The 19,237-nt window shown below is 42.6% G+C and overlaps 1 protein-coding gene across 4 annotated transcripts in view; it reads right to left on the bottom strand.

Annotated features, from left to right (window-relative positions):
- GTF3C3 (general transcription factor IIIC subunit 3) overlaps nt 1–19,237 on the bottom strand; it is an 83,389-nt gene that overhangs the window by 19,797 nt on the left and 44,355 nt on the right. For all 4 annotated transcript variants that reach the window (XM_077467367.1, XM_077467364.1, XM_077467365.1 and 1 more), the window contains exons 10-12: nt 15,948–16,045; nt 13,064–13,235; nt 8,747–8,949 (exon numbers count right to left, since the gene is read on the bottom strand). In XM_077467367.1, the coding sequence (XP_077323493.1) occupies nt 8,747–8,949; nt 13,064–13,235; nt 15,948–16,045 (473 nt within the window). The remainder of the gene's footprint in view (nt 1–8,746; nt 8,950–13,063; nt 13,236–15,947; nt 16,046–19,237) is intronic.

Genomic DNA, 19,237 nt, shown 5'->3' with positions numbered 1-19,237 from the left:
ACGCAGCAAGGGACCTTGGCTGAGACTTATAATGTAAACGATGTTTAAAAAGCCAGAAGGCATACGCAGCCACAATTACCATCTATGCACTAAAGGGCCTTGGCTGAGACTTATAATGTAAAGGTCATGTAAAAGCCAGATGGCTACTCAACCGCAGTTCCCATCTACAGACTAAAAGACCTTGGCTGAGACTTCTAATGTAAAGGTCTTTTGAAAAACAGAAGGTTACTTCACCACGGACTGTTACCTTCTATGAACCAAGGGACCTTGGGTGAGACTTCTAATGTAAATTTTGTTTGAAAGCCAAAAGTCTACTCAAACATAGTTATGCTGTACACACCAAGGGAACTTGGGTGAGACTTTGAATGTAAAGGTAATTTGAAAACTAACCACAGTTACCATCTATGCAATAAAGGACCCTGAGTAAGACTTGTGTACAATTGAGTTGAAGGTGCTTGGGTTTAGGTCTACAACTTTAAGTATGTTTAAAGTAAACCAATGGTGTGATTACATTTAATAAACTGACCCTGACAAATGGACAACACACCTGCAGTTAATTTCAACAAGAAATGAACCCCGGAAGCTGTGCCCCAACAAAAATCAGGTAGAGGTCATAGGACTAGGACTGGTTACCAGCGTTGCCTGTGGTCTACTTGCAGCTGATATTTTACCCAATGCGGACTTAATATGCCTTGTTCTGCACTGTAACCCAAAAAAGAGAGATGGGGTGAGGTGCTGGACACAGATCCTTAACCCATAACAAGAAATCATTGGCTAATGCCGAATGGTTTAGCTTTAGTAGCTCTCCACAAAGCAGGCCTCCCACCAAGATATTTGGTTACCAAAACTGAGAAGTCCATGTAAAAAACAAAAAGAGTGCCAAACAATCGTCTCAAGTCCAAGTTCCTCCCACATATTACAGGAAAGCAAAAGAAAGCGCATTTTTAGAGGGGGCAAAGTCCCCCTTCATCAAGGCTTGGACAATGTAGCAAAAATGAGTCTATTGGACTCAATGCATAAGATCCTAGATATAAAAGGCTCTTGGATTGTTGTTCTGTACTGTGTCTCTGTATGAAGGTGGCCATCTTGGTAGAGGCAGGGCTTTGTTTCCTTGTGTCAAAGCTTCCAGCAGGGAAAACTGTGAGACAACCAGCCAGAGGCTGCAGTGCCTTAGATCTCACACTACAGATATACAGCTATGACTCTCAAAGCACAGGAGTGCCCTGCTATATTTTAGGGGCAATTTCACAGGTAAGATTTTCCAGTGTAGTGCTTAGGCACAATTAACATTTCCAGATAGTCCCTATAAACAAATATCCTTCATTTTTTGAGTTGGGGTCCAGTTCAAGAGTAATGTTGGCATATGCAAAAGAAAACAGCCCTTCCTGCAGGTTCACCAAGCCCAACACAAAGCCACACTCTGATGCCATCACTCATAAAACATTATATGCCACCACAGAAAAACAAAGGAGTCCCCATCTGCAGACCATCATTTCTAATGTGTTTTGCCCAAATACAGACCTTATCGTATAGATGCTCTTACCCCAGAGTCACCAAGTCCCTATTCCTATGCTATGGTGTGCTCTTTCACATGTGAGTAAGCCAAGTTGGGGCACCATTAAAATTTATTGGCACCAATGTTTGCCGGCAAAAGAGATGCACCTTTTGTGTGAACTTTTGAATTTGAACTTTTGAAGAACACCTGGTGTCTAGTATTATTTTTCTCCCCAAGGGGTTCAGTGTAATTTTAAAAAAGTTTAATTTTTGGGATATCAGCAAACCCTCATGCAGACAATTCCATTACTTTTGGAGAACGAGTCACAACAAGCAGTTTCCATAATTCTCTCTATCCTTTGATGCCTAAAAGCGCGTTTCGAACATGCAAACATAACGCAAATGTTTTCAGTTAAGAATTAGCACAGATGTCCTGGTGATGTAAGGGGGGTGCCAGCACAAGGACACAAAAAATTTCTGAAAATAGGAAAAAAGGAAAAACACACAAAGTGTTAGGAAAGAGATGATGACAGACCATCCGGGAAATTCACTGTAGGAAAAATGAACCTCAGAGGTGACATAATTACTATGTACAAATATATACACCGATTGTCCAAAAACAAATGTTTCCATATCTATATATATATAAAAATTATATATATATATATATATATATATATATATATATATATATATATATATAAATATAATAAAAATTACATAAAAAAATACATACATAAAACAAACATTTAATAATATATATATATATATATATATATATATATAAACACACACTGATCATTCATGAATTTATGGCCACCCAGTTAATATTGAGTAGGTCCTCCTTTTGCCGCCAAAACCGCCCTGACTCGCAAAGGCATGGACGCCACTAAACCTCTGAAGGTATGCAGCGGTATCTGGCACCAAGCTGTCAGTAGCAGATCCTTCCCTCCATTTTTATGAAGGGGCGTACTTGGTCACCAAATGTTTAGGTGGGTGGTACGTGCCAAGTAACACCCACATGAATGGCAGGACCCAAGGTTTTCCAACAGAACATTTCCTAAAGCATCACACTGCCTCCGCCTGCTTGCCTTCTTCCCATGGTGTATCCAGGTGCCATCTCTTTCCCGGGTAAGTGACACACCCAGCCATCCATATGATGTAGGAGAAAACGTGATTCATCAGACCAGACCACCTTCTTCCACTGACACAGGGTCCATTGTGGGCACTGTGAACCTGGGACAGCATGGGCACCCTGAACGGTCTGCAGCTACATAGCCCCATTCACAACAAACTGACGCCCAAACTGCAATAGAAAAATATTTTTGTTTGGATTTCACGCCTGGTCATTGATCTGATTCCAAGCTCTGAGTGGTTGGATTTTAGCGCCAAGTTGGAAAAGGTTTTAAAAAAAAAAATTACCCCTTGGGGGTTAAGAATTCAAATCTTCCCCACTATTCATAAATTGGAAGCAGGTTTCAAACTGAATTGGGAAACAAATTTGCAACAATGCTCTGCCACAATGATGCAACTTCTCTGTGTCCACTACACCAAAGAATTGAGTGAAGTGGATATAGAAATAGAGAAACTATATGATGAAAATAAATCAATCACTATAGATGCACATTCTGCTGAGCGAGAAAGTTTGCTGAAAACAAATTTAGAACAATACGTTACAGAACTTTTGAAAACCAAAGAGAAAAAAATCATGCGAGACAAACTTGCTTATGATAACAATCGAGCATATAACTGGATCATTCATAAAAATGGTAGGAAAACCCTTTTTCCTAAAAATACATCTAACCCTAGAACTACTACCTCTGCATACTCAGATTCTGACACATCATCACATTCTTCTGTTTCTACTTCTTCACAGGTTGCAGATCAAGCTTCTTCCTCTCGGCAACAATTCACTCACAAGCGCACTCAAGGCACTGGTAAAGAAACTAGTGGTAAGTCCAAGCACTCTACGAATCACAACCGCACCCCTGCAAACACCTGTACCGCACTGGCCAAATCAGCCAGTGCTGCCAAAACACATGGCCAATCGGATGGCACTGCACAAATTGGTACATCCGACACGGTGCTGTCCGCAACCCCGCCCGAAATTATTTCGGGTCGGGTTGCGGCCTCCACCGAACCGTCTTTTCACACCGCCCCGATTTTAACCCAGTCTGTACACGATCACAACAAAAAGACACTGGACACAATAGGTGCGATTCCGAAACAACACAAGAGAAGTTTGAAATAATCAACTTATCTTTAATCACACTCACTGAAGCTCAGATCTCAGCTCTACAATTAGGACTGACTTTTTGTACCACCCAATCAGTTGATAAATTTGAATTGGTCAAAGATTTAAACCTTTTCGCTCGCAAACTGACCTTTCGTGTTCTATGTGACCAGTCCCAACCTGTGACCTGTGGTCCATGACAACCATTTGGGCCCCCATCCCCTTCAGGATTGAGTCTAAAAGAAATTAAAGTGATGGAAGAGCTTATGGAGCTGTGGGATGAGGGTCATATCGACGAAACGGATCTGGAGGAAGCTGAGGCGCTTTCTCAAAGTGGGTCCGGTTTCTGTCGCTCTGCCCCTCCCCCCTGGCCCCCACTCCAAAAGAATATAAACCCAAATCGACTAAATTTCCGACCTTACAAGGCAATCCAAACATCTGGGCCTTTGTTCAACAAGTAACTCGTGAGATTTGTCAAACCCAATGGCAGGGTTCAAAGGAATCCAATTTGACTGCCCAACAAAGAGCAGCTTTGGTTTCACTACAAAATGAAACACGTATTGTTATTAAGCCCTCAGATAAAGGAGGCAACCTCATCGTTATGGACAGTGCCCAATATGAGTCAATGGTTGAGAGGCTACTACAGAACAAAGAATGGTATAGAAAAATTCCCGAAAGCCATGTAAGCTATACTATTGCCCAATACAGGAAACTCATTAGTTCAGCTTACCATCATGGACTAATTAACAAACAAACCTGGCAGTATCTCAATGTTGAAAATCCTAAAACCCCCATGTTATACGCGCTGCCCAAAATCCATAAACACGCCTCTGATTCCCCTGGCAGTCCGATAGTATCAGGCAGAGGTTGTTTTACTGAACAAGCAAGTGCCCTAGTGGACAATTTTCTCCATCCCTATGTTGAAGGCCTCAGTTCTTACTTACAAGATACTAGAGATCTTTTGCGAATACTAGATGGAATGTGCATTCCTGTAAATGCCTGGATCGTTACCCTCGTTGTGGAAGCCCCATGATTTGGGTGTTCGAGTTGTGGAGGGCTTCCTTTCCGAGGCTGTTGAAGCTCGAGTCGGCTACAACCAATTTGTTTTGCAATTACTTCACTTTATTTTAACTAACAATATTTTTCTGTTTGGGCACTCCCATTTCCTTCAGGTGCAGGGTGTGACTATGGGGACCAAATATGCCCCCTCTTATGCCAACCTTTACCTGGGGGGATGGGAGCATCACATTTACCATCGGGATGATCTTTCTCCATTCTTCGATCTCATTCCGGTATGGAGAAGATACATAGACGATGTCTTCTTTATCTGGACTGGGACCGAGGATGAATTAACTACTTTTATTGATCTACTGAAGGTAAATACATACATCCTTAAATTTACCATGGAAAAAAGTCTTACGTGTCTAACTTTTCTTGATAATCAAATCTTTGTCAATCCAGAGGGCGAAATTGGATACACTTTATTTAGAAAACCCTTAGCAGCAAATACGGTTTTGCATGCATCTAGTTCACATCCTGCACCACTGATTGCTAGCATTCCATATGGGCAATATCTCAGTTTAAGGAGAAATTGCAGTAATGAAGCTGACTTTGAGTCTGAAGCAAAAAAATTACAAACACGCCTGCGCCACCATGGATATAGCAATAAATGCCTAAAGAGATCTTACCTAAGGGCAAAAGAACAGAATAGGTTCATCCTTATACATAGTCAAAGACCCCCAAAATCAAATGAAGGTTTTAGATTAATAACACGTTTCTGTGGCCAGCCCTTCCAAGTACGTCATGTTTTGAACAAATACTGGTACCTTCTAAAGGGGGACCCAAAGGTATCCAAACATTTAAAAGAATATCCAGAGATTACCTTCAGGAGATCAGATCACGATCTCTGAAGGATACCCTAGTTAGAAGCCACTATACTTCTCAAATCCATCCAATTATTAAAACAACAGCAGGGTTCAAGACCGTGTCACAAATGCAATTTTTGCAGACATATTTTCTCTTCTGACTCAATCCTGCTACCAAACGTATTTAAAGACCTAAATTTTCGGTAACATGCCAATCGATGGGAACTGTTTATATTATGATTTGTCAATGCAATGCCTACTATGTGGGTAAAACCAAACGCCCATTTTTTCACCGCATCAGGGACCATGTGTCCCTGGTGCGGGCTAAAAAAATGGAAACTCTCATCAGTCGCCATTTTGGACTTTTTCATAACTTTGACGATAGTCAAATGCATTTTTTTGCACTGGAACACGTGGCACCAGGGGACAGAGGGGGCGATTATAATCAAATCCAGCTACAGCGAGAAGCTCGCTGGATCTTCGATCTTAAAGCAACTGAGTCGCCTGGCTTGAACAAAGCTTTTAGTTTTAAGCCATTTTTGTAAACCATATTTGACAACATAAATTAGGGTTAGAAGGAACGGTACTTTCTATGTCTCCCCCCTTTTTTTTTTTTCTCACCATAGTCGCCAGAATTCCCCTTCTGTATTATTTTCTAATTTAGTATTACAACTTCTGAAACTTTTCTGTCTATTTACTCATTTTTGCCCATACATGAAAAAACCACAATGCTTTCCCTTTAATAAAATGGTCTGTACGGGCGCCCCGGGGACATTACGGTTCTGGTCCTGCTAATCAATCAGTCATTATGACCAGTATGTCCCAAATTGTTTTGGGAAATTAGCTCTTTAACAGATGCTCATCACCTTCCATTATTAATATACCTAGCATTTACATCTGCTCCGCCTGTGTTTTCTTTAATACACAGACATTCAGAGCATTAAAAATGGCCGTGCGGGTGTATATGGGCATTGAGAGATTCAAAGATGGCCGTGATGCAGCCGCTGATGCGGCCAGCGTCGTTCGTGCATGCGCAGTATTCAACTGCGCTCTAATAGACACATAGAGAGCCTTCCCCTTCCCCTGCAGGGAATCCCCCAGCTAACTATGCAATATATGGGCATTGAGAGATTCAAAGATGGCCGCGATGCAGCCGCGTCGTTCGCGCATGCGCAGTATTGAAACTGCGCTCTAATAGACACATAGAGAGCCTTCCCCTTTCTCTATCTCGCCCGCAGCTGGAGAAAACGTATAATCTCATCTCCCTGTCAGTTGCCTGTTGGCAATTGACAGGAGAGGAACGGTGGAATCTGATCCTAGTGGTCTTTTCAACTAACCAAAACGAAAGGTATGCCGATTCTTACAGTTTGCTGTTACACTTTTAACAGTGTCAGAGATGCGTGTGTTCTCTGTCACTTTCTACTCAACAGAATTTTTGTTTTGGCCACTGTATATTTGGCTGATCTATCTTACTTTATTGATCTATTTCAGATGCTTCTGAAACATTCTTGGGCTCAAGTTGTTTTGATTTTCTGACAACACTCCCATTCATTACTTCATTTTTTTATTGGCTAATCATGAATTAGCATACACCTATATTGATTCAACTACCCAGGTAATATTAGATTTACCTACATACTTACCCGTATATCCATTTTTCCTCTATGTATGTTATATATTGGCTATACCTTATCATTTTATCTCCCTCTTTATCTAATTTTAATACTAACAAACGCCAAATATAAAATATAATGCTTTTCTCTGCAGACCAACAGTCTGGTGACACGTCGTCGTTATTGGCCACCTGTGTATTAATTATACACTTTATTTAAATTTCATAAATCACAATTGGTGAATGTACTACAAACCCTGGGGAATCCTGGCCCATTGTTGAGATAATTAACATGATATTCCTGTGTTTATTCTGATCTATATGATATATCGTGTATTATTCATTGACTATATTAACAATTATAATTCATGATTTAATGTAATAATAACACTTTGGACTAGATGTAATATCAATTTCTGAAATAATTTCTAAGAACTAAATACATTTTGTTTTGATTTCATTATTTTAGCTATGATTAGCAGCTGCGTTATTTCCTGAAGAAGCTCGAACTCTGAGCGAAACATGTAGAAAATTGCAGCCCAGCTTCAGTGTTTTTATGTAAAAAAATTGGGGTAATTCTGTAGGTGTCCCACACTGTACCTTGTATAATCATATTTTATGGTTGTATAATGTTCTTTGTATCATTGATGTATATTGTAATAAATACAATTATTTTTAGCAATTGACACTTAATCGCTGATCTTACTGATTTGATACCGGAAAGTCCCGGGGTTGGTATTTCCCAGCCCGTTTTGGCCCTCTTTTGTTTGTTTCCAAAAGGTTTAAAAAGTTTACACTATGAGAGAAACACATTCCTCAGTATTCAGGGCTACAGTAATGGCGTTTGTATACAGGGTGACACTGTTTTACTTACGACGCTGGCCCCTGAATAAGGTCCAGGTACTTGCCCCTCATCGTGGGGAGCATAACCTCCAAAGGGGACTTTAAGGTCTGGGTTCTATAGGGATGGACCATAGCCCTGGACCTGTGGATGACTTAACACGTTGCACAAAGTACCAAGGTGAGTGCCCATGCACAATACAGTGTCCAAAGCAACATTACTGGATGACCCCACAGTGTGGCGTCTAGGTATGGTGACCAAGGTTAGTCCAAGGCTGCACGGATCCAAATGCACAGCTTCTATGTTGGTACTAGAAGACAGTAAGGGAATGACTGAAGAATCTAAAAGTAAATTAATAAATTAGTTGGCCAAGAAAGATTTCTCCAGGAAGGAGGTCCATCAACTTAATACAAAAAAACAGAGGACTCATGGGAGTGGGGTGGGGTTATGAAGGGGGATCCCCATGGGACATGTCCTTCAAAGCTTTGTCAGAGTCCAATCACCTGAAGGTACGGGCCTATAACCCAGGTTCTATGAATACCTGGGTTCTGAGTGCTATACTGCACGATGAAGACATATACTCTACTCTACAACCCCTATTAATGTCAATGTACCATTTGCTGGGCGCCCTTGGTAACACATTCCAATGTTAACATGCCTTGAGAAGATAACTTTGGGTGAAGCCTCTGGGTTCCTCCTACCTGCTGAGCAGCGTTTGCATCTTGTGCTAATGTATCCGGGTCATACATCGGTTCCAAAGCTTCCAGAGCTTTCTCAGGATGTCCCAACTGTTGTTCAAGGGTAGAAAGGGAAATCCTGGCATCCAAGTGTAGCGGTGCCATTTCCACCACCTTGGCGTAACTCTCTGCAGCTTTTTCCATATGACCAAGAGCCTTTAAACAGTCTACCAGAGAACACAAAAAAATAAAAACAAAATATAGGAAATGTGCCATCCAAAACTAGCAACACAGAGTAGTCAATAAAATATAAATATAATTATAAATATAAAAAATATTATTATTCATATTAAAATTCCATAGTAAAATAGTAACTGTTATATTGTTCAACCGTTGGATGTGATAAAAGCTTCTGATGACTTGTCCTTCTAAACTCTCAGTTTTTCATACTGTACGTCATACAATATTTGTTTCTTAGTTTGACTTTTTCATGGAAGCCTGAATACAGACCAAGTCAAGTCTCAATGTGTTTCGTCAAAAAGCTTCATCAAGAGTATAAAGGCAAAGATATATATATATAAAAATAACTTTTATATATTATTATACAGGATTTATATAGCGCCGACAGTTTACGCAGCGCTTTACAACATTGGGGTAGACATTACAATACAATTCAAGACAAGGGGAATCAGAGGGCCCTGCTTGTTAGAGCTTACAATCTAGGAGATATATGAACCACAAGAATAAAACCACAAATACACCTCACGGTATGAATCAAATCATAGGGGAGAACATCGCTAATGCCAATGCAGACTAGTATTTTACTGTGTCCCATAGTATTGTCCTGCCTGATGAAGCGTTTTCAGCGAAACCATTCATGGTTCAAATCAGCAGGAACTGACCAATATTTGAACCGTCTATAGCCAGCCTACATGTTTTACACAGCATTTCTAAGTTAAAAAAGGCAGGGGACAGGGATCTGAGGTCACACACTGCACAGCATAGAGCAGGGAGCCCAGTGTAATCTGAGACCTGAGTGGAGAGAAAAGACAAACACCTTCTAGACGGTCCTTTTTGAGAAAAATGCAACTCTGAGGCAGCAATCACAGCCCAAACACCGGGGTGCTTTGGATTGAGGCCAGGACACACTAGAGAAGGTTACACTTTGTTTATTTTTCATTTCAGAGGTTTAAATATGAGATCTCAGATGATTTTGTGGCCTCTGGATCCTTCATGGATTTGTTCATACACGCCTCTCTCCTTTTCCTGTAACCTTCTCACCTCTCTGTTGATCTAACCTAAACGTCATTCATTTTTTCCTCTCTCTATATTATGTTTTATTTTCACTTCAGGTTGAGATGGGCTGATGCAATGCTGGAATCTGGCTGTACCTGGCACCGCATATATCTGAAAATGTACAACTAGAGATGGAAAAAATGATTCTTCACGTCTAAAACTGAGATCAGATTTTCCATGTTTTAAGGAAGAATTGCAGGCAAAACCTGCCAAAGGGTTTGGATTTCTGTCCATCTGCTCCTGAAATTTGCACAGCTCTGCCGCACAGCACAGGTCTAGGGCCTGTTTAATTCCTCAGGTGCAGCTAACCCCTTTTAGCACCTGCCCTTCATCCCTTTAAAATGCTCTAAATGCCCAGGAATGATCAGTGATCTGGGTTTCTTTTTTTGTAGTGTGGAATCCATTTCTTGCAATGGCCTGTACAGCAGAGCTCAGAAGGTAGAAGGGAGGAGCAGCACAAGGAGTCAATCACCAGGAGCCAGGAATTCTCTCTCAATCGAGGGCTGTACCATCTGCTGGAGCACAGGTCCCTCTTCCTGGTCTCACAGGAAACTATCAGTCAACAGATTTACAGCTGAGAGTTAACCCCTTGTTTCCAGAAGGAAGGCGGTATAGTGTGTTACCGTTTTTGCTTTATTCCCACATTGGATCTTTATTTGATCAAACAATAAGTGTATTCCTCACTATTGTGTTGGACATTTATGAACTTGTTTCTGTGCTTTTTTCTGATTAAAAGAAATGTTTTTAATTTAATCTATTTTTAATTTATTTGTGTTGAGTTCCATTGAGCGCTGATTTTAGTACTGTATGTGTGTTGAGGCGGCACCCGTGTGGACACTTTTTATGCCTTCATGCTCCTGATGAAGCTTTTTAGCGAAATACGTTAAGTCTTGACTTGGTCTGTATTCTAGCATGAAAAAGTCCAACTGGGAAGCAAATATTGTACTGTATGACATATGACACCATCACCAAGCCATGTGCTGAAGGGGAACCCGTGTGGGCACGCTAAGGATAGGAGGAGTGGAAAGCACAGACGGGGGACTCCAAAAGAAGAAGTAAGCCACCGCAAAAGTATGGGCTCCAATGCATACACATCGCACATATATGTTATGCTTACTGCACGCTCCCAGCACATAGGCGGAGCTGTTAAAGGCATGTAGCCAGCGGGACCGGCTCATGGTCATGTGACCACTGTGATTGGACTGTGTGAGTCCATACAGACACACAGCGCAGCTCAGCCACGCCACCCAAAACTAGCAACAGAATATTAAAAAAAATTTACACTTATTGCAAATATTATTAAAATTCCATGGTAAATTGCAACATATTTACATTGTTCCTTGGATGTAACAAAAGCCTCTGAAGACCTGTCCTAAATTCTCAGTTTTTATCATATGTCATACAATATTTACTTCCCAGTTGGTCTTTTTCATGCTAGAATACAGACCGAGTCAAGACTTAACGTGTTTCGTTAAAAAGCTTCATCAGGAGTATGAAGGCATAGATATAAAAAGTGCCCGCACGGGTGCCGCCCCAGCAAACGGCTTGGTGATGGTGCACCCAAGCGGGTGTACTGCTGAGCTGGACTGTGTGAATCCATAGACACACACAGTGCAGCTCAGCCACACCCCCTCCCCCCAGTCCCAGGTCAGCCTATGGCTCCCACTGCTCGCAAGAGTCTCCTGTGAGACCAGGAAGAGAGACCTGTGCTGCAGCAGATGGTACAGCCCTCGATTGAGAGAGCACTCTTGGCTCCTGGGGATTGACTCCTTGTGCTGCTCCTCCCTTCTCCCTTCTGAGCTCTGCTGTACAGGCCAATGCAAGAGATGGAGTCCACACAAAAAAAAAAAACAGATGTGTTTTTTTGGGAGACAGGTTCTCTTTAATGAGACATGAGGGGTGTAAAAGATGTCTCACCTGCCTTCCCATAAAGTTAATAAGAGAGAACTCCTGGCTCCTTGTGCTGCTCCTTCCATCTCCAATCTGAGCTCTGCTGTACAGGCCATTGTAAGAGATGGATTCCACATTACAAGAAAATCTCCTATGTGACTTCTGTGGAAACAGGTTCTCATTAATGAGACACCACTGTTTTAAAAGCTGTCTCACCTGCCTTCCAATAAAGCTAATGGCGCACAGATCGAGCTCCATTAGCTTCCTCCCTGAGCATACTTACTGTGAAAAAGGACAATGGGACCCAGAAGTGACGATTCTGCATCATAAGTAGGAAGGGGAGATGTTTGCTGATCTCCCTCCCCTCATCCCTGGTGGCACCCGCCAATGCTGGTCTCAGGTCCGCCAATGGGTACGCGGAGCCCAATAAACATGGTGGGGTTGTGCGGAAGTGGGGGGGGGGGGACTCATGGGGGTGAGTGGAAGTTATTTGCAAGCTGTCTGCTTCCATGTGACAGCCGAGTCTATAATACCCTAACCTGCGTCACCCCAACCTGCCCTGTGCCACCCCCACCTGCCCAGTACCACCCTCAACCTGCCCTGTGCCACCCCAAACTGTCCTATACCACCCCCAACCTGCCCTGTGCCACCCCAAACTGTCCTATACCACCCCCAACCTGCTCTGTACCACCCCAAACTGCCCTGTGCCACCCCAAACTGCCCTGTACCACCCCAACCTGCCAATATACCAATCCAACTTACCCCATACCACCCCAACCTGCCACTATACCACTCTATAATACCCTAACCTGTGTCACCCCAACCTGCCGTGTGCCACCCCCACCTGCCTTGTACCACCTCCAACCTGCCACTATATCACTCTATACTACCCTAACCTGTCACTATACCACCCTATACTATCATTTACAGGGGCTGGTTTTGGGTGCGCCCCGTGACCTTGCGCTGCCTGCAGGGTGCGGGCAGCCTAGGCAGGTGTGGGGGGGTGACACCATGTTTTACCGCACCAGGTGACACCAACCCTAGTGGCGCCACTGCAGCCGACTGGCCCCCTGCCGCCACTGCTGTATGCTGTAAAAGGGTGGAGCGTCTTGTGTTTTTGCCGCCATTCTCTATTAAAGAGTCCCAACCACCTACCTGCATGGCGCAGCCACACCACGGCCATGTTATATTTTTCGGAGCACACCAAAGCGCTCAGGAGAGGCAAAGCAGAATTATATTCTCCGATGTCAATATACCCCTCGGCCACATCCAGATACAAATCCCCCACTTCCTCCGGATTCTGCTCCATTAGGGACGTAAGCATCGGCTAGGAAAATAAATAAATAAATAAAAAAATCACAAGACCAATAAATGATATAAAGGATTCAATTTGCCAATAATTATATCAGTCAGCAACAGGATACATATAATGATGGGTAAGGGGTACGGACAGGGTGACCAAATACCTATTTTACGCTTCAGCTGTTGTGATACTTTGAAACAGGTTTTCAGGTTTCTTCTCCGGTTTTCCTACCCTGAGGATTCCCTCCAATGTAACCAGTTCAAGACCTCTGGCTTCACATTTTTTTTAACTAAACAATACGGGTGTACCTGGTATGCCAAGGGCTTTACTAAAAGCCATTTTTCGGTGAAATTTATAACAGCCGGGTCTCGATTTGTGTCTCAGGAGTGCTATGGACCTCTTGCATAAATGAAGCCTGCAAACTGTGGTTGCAGGCTTTATTCCTAAATATGTTAACGGCTTTACGTCAGCAAGATGCACAGTTGTGGCGTAACGTAATCCAAATGACAAAGCTCTTTTTCTGTGAAATTGACAAACGCCCCGAGTCTTGATCTGTGTCTCAGCAGTGCAATAGGGCCTTCTGTATAAATGAAGCCTGCAAACACCAAAAAAGTGTAATAATGGCAGACCTGGTATGCCCAGGGCTCTACTGAGGATTCCCTCCATTGTAACCAGTTAAAGACCTTTGGCTTGAAAAAAATGCTATCTAAATAATACGGGCGTACCTGGTATGCCAAGGGCTTTACTAAAAGCCATTTTTCGGTGAAATTGATAACACCCGGGTCTTGATTTGTGTCTGAGGAGTGCTACGGACCTCTTGCATAAATGAAGCCTGCACACTGTGGTTGCAGGCTTAATTCCTAAAATATAAAATATATATGGCTTTAAGACACCAAGACGCACAGTTGTGGAGTAACGTAATCCAAATGACGAAGCTCTTTTTCTGTGAAACTGACAACCGATGTGTCTTGATCTGTGTCTCAGCAGTGCAATAGGGCCTTCTGTATAAATGAAGCCTGCAAACACCAAAAAGGTGTTATAATAAGGGCATACTTGGTACACCCAGGGCTCTACTGAGGCTCCGTTCTGTGAAATTGACAACAGCCGGGTCTCAATCTGTGTCTCAGGAGTGCTATGGGCCTCCTGTATAAATGAAGCCTGCAAGCAGTGGTTGCAGGCTTTATTCCTAAATATGTTAACGGATTTACGACAGCAAGACACACAGTTGTGGAGTAACGTAATCCAAATAACGAAGCTCTTTTTCTGTGAAATTGACAACCGCCGGGTCTTGATCTGTGTCTCAGCAGTGCAATAGGGCCTTCTGTATAAATGAAGCCTACAAACACCAAAAAAGTGAAATAATAAGGGCATACCTGGTATGCCCAGGGCTCTACTGAGGCTCCGTTCTGTGAAATTGACAACAATTCCCAGCTGGGAGCTGGGAATTGAAATGTGTTGTGGGAGTGCTATGGGCCTCCTGTATAAATGAAGCCTGCAAACTGTGGTTGCAGGCTTTATTCCTAAACATGTTAACCCCTTTTATGACAGCAAAACACACAGTTGCCGTGTAATGTAATCCAAATAATAAAGGGCATACCTGGTATGCCCAGGGCTTTACTGAAGCGCTTTTCAGTGAAAATTACAACAGCCAGGTCTTAATCTGTGTCTCATCTGTGCAATGGGCTTGCAGTATGAATGAAGCCTGCAAGCAGGGGTTGCGGCCTTTTTTTCTCTCAAATATGTAAACAAAATGATTACGTTAACCCCTTTCACAACAGATATACACACAATTGCGGCGTAATGTAATCCAAAAAATACGGGCATATCCGGTACGCCCAGGGCTTTACTGAAGCACTTTTCAGTGAAATTGACAACAGCCGGGTCTCAGTCTCGGGAGTGCAATAGGGCCTTCTGCAGCGCTTTTCAGTGAAAATGATAACTGAAGCGCTTTTCAGTGAAGATCACAACAGCCGGGTCTTAATCTGCATCTGTGCAATGGGCCTGCAGTATAAATGAAGCCTGCAAGCAGGGGTTGCAGGTTTTTTTTTTCCGCAAATATGTTAACAAATTATGACTGTTAACCCCTTTCACAACAGCAATACGCACAGTTGCGGCATAATGTAATCCAAAAAATTGGGGCATAACTGGTACGCCCAGGGCTTTACTGAGGCACTTTTCAGTGAAACCTACAACAGCCGGGTCTTGATCTGTGCTAAAGACGTGCAAAAGGCCTGCTATATAAATAAAGCCTGCAAACAGTGAATGCAGGCTTTATTCTTAAATATGTTAACAAAATGATTACTGTTAATAAGGGCGTATCTGGGCTTTACCGAAGGGCTTTTCAGCGAAAATACCAGCTGGGCCTTGATCTGTGTCTCAGGAGTGCAGAGGGCCTCCTGTATGAATGAAGCTTGCAAACTGTGGTTGCAGGCTTGATTCCTAAATATAACAATATTATTATTGTTAACGCTTAACAACAGCAATGCGCACTGTGTGGGCGGGCCTTAATGGTCAGCGTTTGCATATATGCATTGCTGTCCTGTCTGTCTTTTAGCAAGGGCTCCCCAGGACCTAAAAATGTGAAGGGTTCCTCTGGGGTACGAAAGTTTAGAAAAGGTAGGGTCAGATCTTCTGATCAGTTATAATTTAATGGCATTGTGTATACATTGTGATCTTGGCTATGAAAAAAAAAATTAAGGAAATAGAATATAAATAATGTATAGTTCAATGACTCACACCAACGGGTTCTAGGATATTCAGGTGGATCAAACAAAGCATCATCTTCACTGTGATATCAATCGGGACGCCTTCCGGAACACGGCAGATAACAATTTCTAAAAAATAAATACATAATACAAGATTATTTGTGTGGAAAAAAATTACATTGATCTAATCCAGGGGTCTCCAAACTGCGGCCCGAGGGCCAGATGTGGCCCGTTGCTAGCCTTTATCTGGCCCTTGGGGCACTATTCCTCTCAATGATACAAGGAACTATTCCTCCCACTGACACCAGCAAGGGGCACCATTACTTCCACTGATACCAATGATGGAATACTCCTCCTCCTCCTAATACCAATAAGAGGGCACTACTCCTACTAATATCAATAACGGAGCACTACCCCTCCTGCTGACCACCAACCCTGAGGCCATATTTATTCTCACTGATGCTGGGCCCAGGACATTTTCTACCCCCACTGGCCACAATCCGGTACTCCTAAATTCTGAAGGACAGTAGACTGGCCCTGTGTTTGAAAAAGTTTGGAGACCCCTAATCTAATCCAATAAACACATTTTATTAGAAGGTAGTCTAGAGAGGAAGTTTACGGTCATCTTCTAGTCCAGCCTTTCTCAACTTTTTCAATACAGAGGAACCCTTGAAATAGTTCTCCAGTCTCGGGGAACTCCTGCTAAAAATTAGAAATCTACAATTCACGATACAATAGTGTGATGGTCAGTTGGAAGAATGGTCCTTCCACTTGTGGTCATTGGGAAGAATGGCCTTCTTACAGATAGCTAAAAAGATCAATGGTGTCAGTGAGAACTTATCTGAGAGGCAGAAATTACCCAATGCTGAAGGAACCTCTAGCAACCTTTGGAGGACCCTGGTTGAGAATCACTGTTCTAAGTCCAAGTAATGTAGTGCATTTCCCAACTCAACATAATAATATTCTGTAAAACTGGAGGAACGATGTACTTGCCCAAAGGGAAGTGGTGGCTTCTGGTAATCCAAAAAGCCCTGCTCCTGGAAACCAGTTCTAGAGGGGAAAGGGAGTCGGAAGGCTTCTTTTTTTTCATGGTAGTCTTAGGTGGACCATAACTGAATCTTCTGCTGTACAGTTAGCCTTGAGTCTCATTTGCAGCCTCATTAACTCATTTGCCTTTTTTTTTTAACAAGCTGAAACGTCCAATGTGTCTTAAATCAGTCCTAAATTAACATAAAGCACCACTTAAGATGCCCAAAAATCCCAAAAGTTAAATCTGTCTAAGCCAAAGCCTGCCAATGCTTTAGTAGCCATTCAGAAGTTTCATCTTCATTCTGGAATTATGCTAATGGCTAATGGAAGGAACAAGAAGTGTAGTGGTGGCTTATGGGACTCCACAATACCCTGCTCCAAGAAAGAGGTGTCGGGGAGAAGGGAACGGGAGGCTTTTTTAATGGAAATCTTAGGGGGACCAAAAATTAATCAACTAGCAGAGACATCCAAAAGGAAGACCAGTCTTAAAACGCAACTTCACCCAAAAGGGGACGTTCCGCTTGTTTGTATCCTCTTACCCTTCACTGTCACATTTGGCACTTTTTGGAGGGGGGGGGGGCTTGTTTTGACAGGTACCCACTCCCAGTCAGCTCAACAACCCCCCCCCCCCCTTCCCCCGCAGTCTTCTGGGACACATCACAGGTCCCAGAAGACCACAGGACCATTCACAAGGCACAAGTCGGAAACCGTCTGTGAAGCCGCAAGTTTGCCTTATGCGTGACGTCGGCACCTGCACCCCGAAGCCGAGTGAAAATTTGGCTCGGGTGAGGACATCGATGGATACCTGGACAAGTGAGTGTCATTATATTAAAAGTAAGCAGCTACAGTATTTGTAGCTGCTGACATTTTTTATTTTTGGGAGTTCCTCTTTATAATAACAACCACAAAAAGAGGTCCAAAAAGCTCCTATTTCTCCACAGTGACTCACCTGTTGATGATCCTGCTCGTCAGTCCTGCCTACTTAAGCGGTCCAGTCCAGATAGTCTCTGCCTTCACCTTGGTCACATCTCTAGAGGCGCTGTCCTGTGTTCCTGTTAGACTTGCTTGGCTGGCATTCCTTCAGGCTCCAGATCCTGCTTGCTGTTCCACTACGCTCATCTCTGGCTCCCTGATGTTTCGGCCTGTCTGACTATCCATTCCGATTCCTGAACTCTGGCTATGTTTTGACTACCTTTACTCTGGTTACCTTTTTATTATTATTAAACAAGTGTGATTTAACTGTACTTCTGTCTCAGTCTGATTCATGGTTTCTGACAATAGGTGTTATAGAAAAGCCTGGTTCCTGCCATCATAGTGTAGAGAAGGACCCTTGCTCTCTGTGTGGAAGCAGCGGTCTCTTTGCAGAGCTTCCGGGAATCTAAAGGTCTGCGATCAACAAAGATCGTGCTTTCAACTGATAGGAGGGCTCTAGTTCTGACCCAATTGGGAGTAGGTGGGGGAGCCCTATGAATATGGACCACTGCTTCCACATAGAGAGCGCAAGGATCCTTCTCTACAGCAAGGGTCAGGCTTGTTTATGCGGGGTGTGGCTGCTTTCATAAAAATAAAAAAGACACATTTTGTTTTTGGAAGGACCTGAATGTATTTAGCAGATTTTAATAGGAACGTTCAATGGAATTTAGGGACTTATGAAAAATAATTATAAAATAGAATATAAATATAAAAAAAAACTTATAAATATAAAATATAATATAAAATATAATATCAAATATAAATATTAAATAAATCTAAAACTTAGATGTAATAAATATAAAATAACAAATATAAAAAACTTAAATATAAAATATAAATATTAAATAAATATAAAACTATATATTATATATATATATATTTATTAGGGCTGTGAAAATTAACGATTAATTGTTCGATTAATCAATAATTTCTTTGATCGATCAAAATAATTTTGATCGAGGACGATCCGCAGAGTGAGCTCCGCGGTCTCACCCATAGGAAAGGCCGCGGCTTCGGTCTAGCTCCGGAGACGTGGCCATCTTGGTCCACCCGACAGCGGCTTAGACGCGCATGCGCTGACGTCATCATCGCCCGCCTGCTTGTTCTGTCTACTCTGAGGACGGACGGGTCTGCCTGCTGTCTATTCCAGACAGAGCAGACAATCATGAATATTAAGGTATGGGGGAGATGTGGACAGTCAGCATGGGGGGAGATGTGGGCAGTACAGCATGGGGGGAGATGTGGGGAAATGTGGACAGTACAGTATGGGGGAGATGTGGACATTACAGTAGGGGGGAGATGTGGACATTACAGTTAAAG

The sequence above is a fragment of the Lithobates pipiens genome, unplaced genomic scaffold (assembly GCF_037356315.1).
Source record: "Lithobates pipiens isolate NorthernLeopardFrog02 unplaced genomic scaffold, aLitPip1_a1.2 Scaffold_1, whole genome shotgun sequence".
In the NCBI taxonomy this organism is placed as follows: domain Eukaryota; kingdom Metazoa; phylum Chordata; class Amphibia; order Anura; family Ranidae; genus Lithobates; species Lithobates pipiens.
This window is presented reverse-complemented; position numbering and strand designations above follow the sequence as displayed.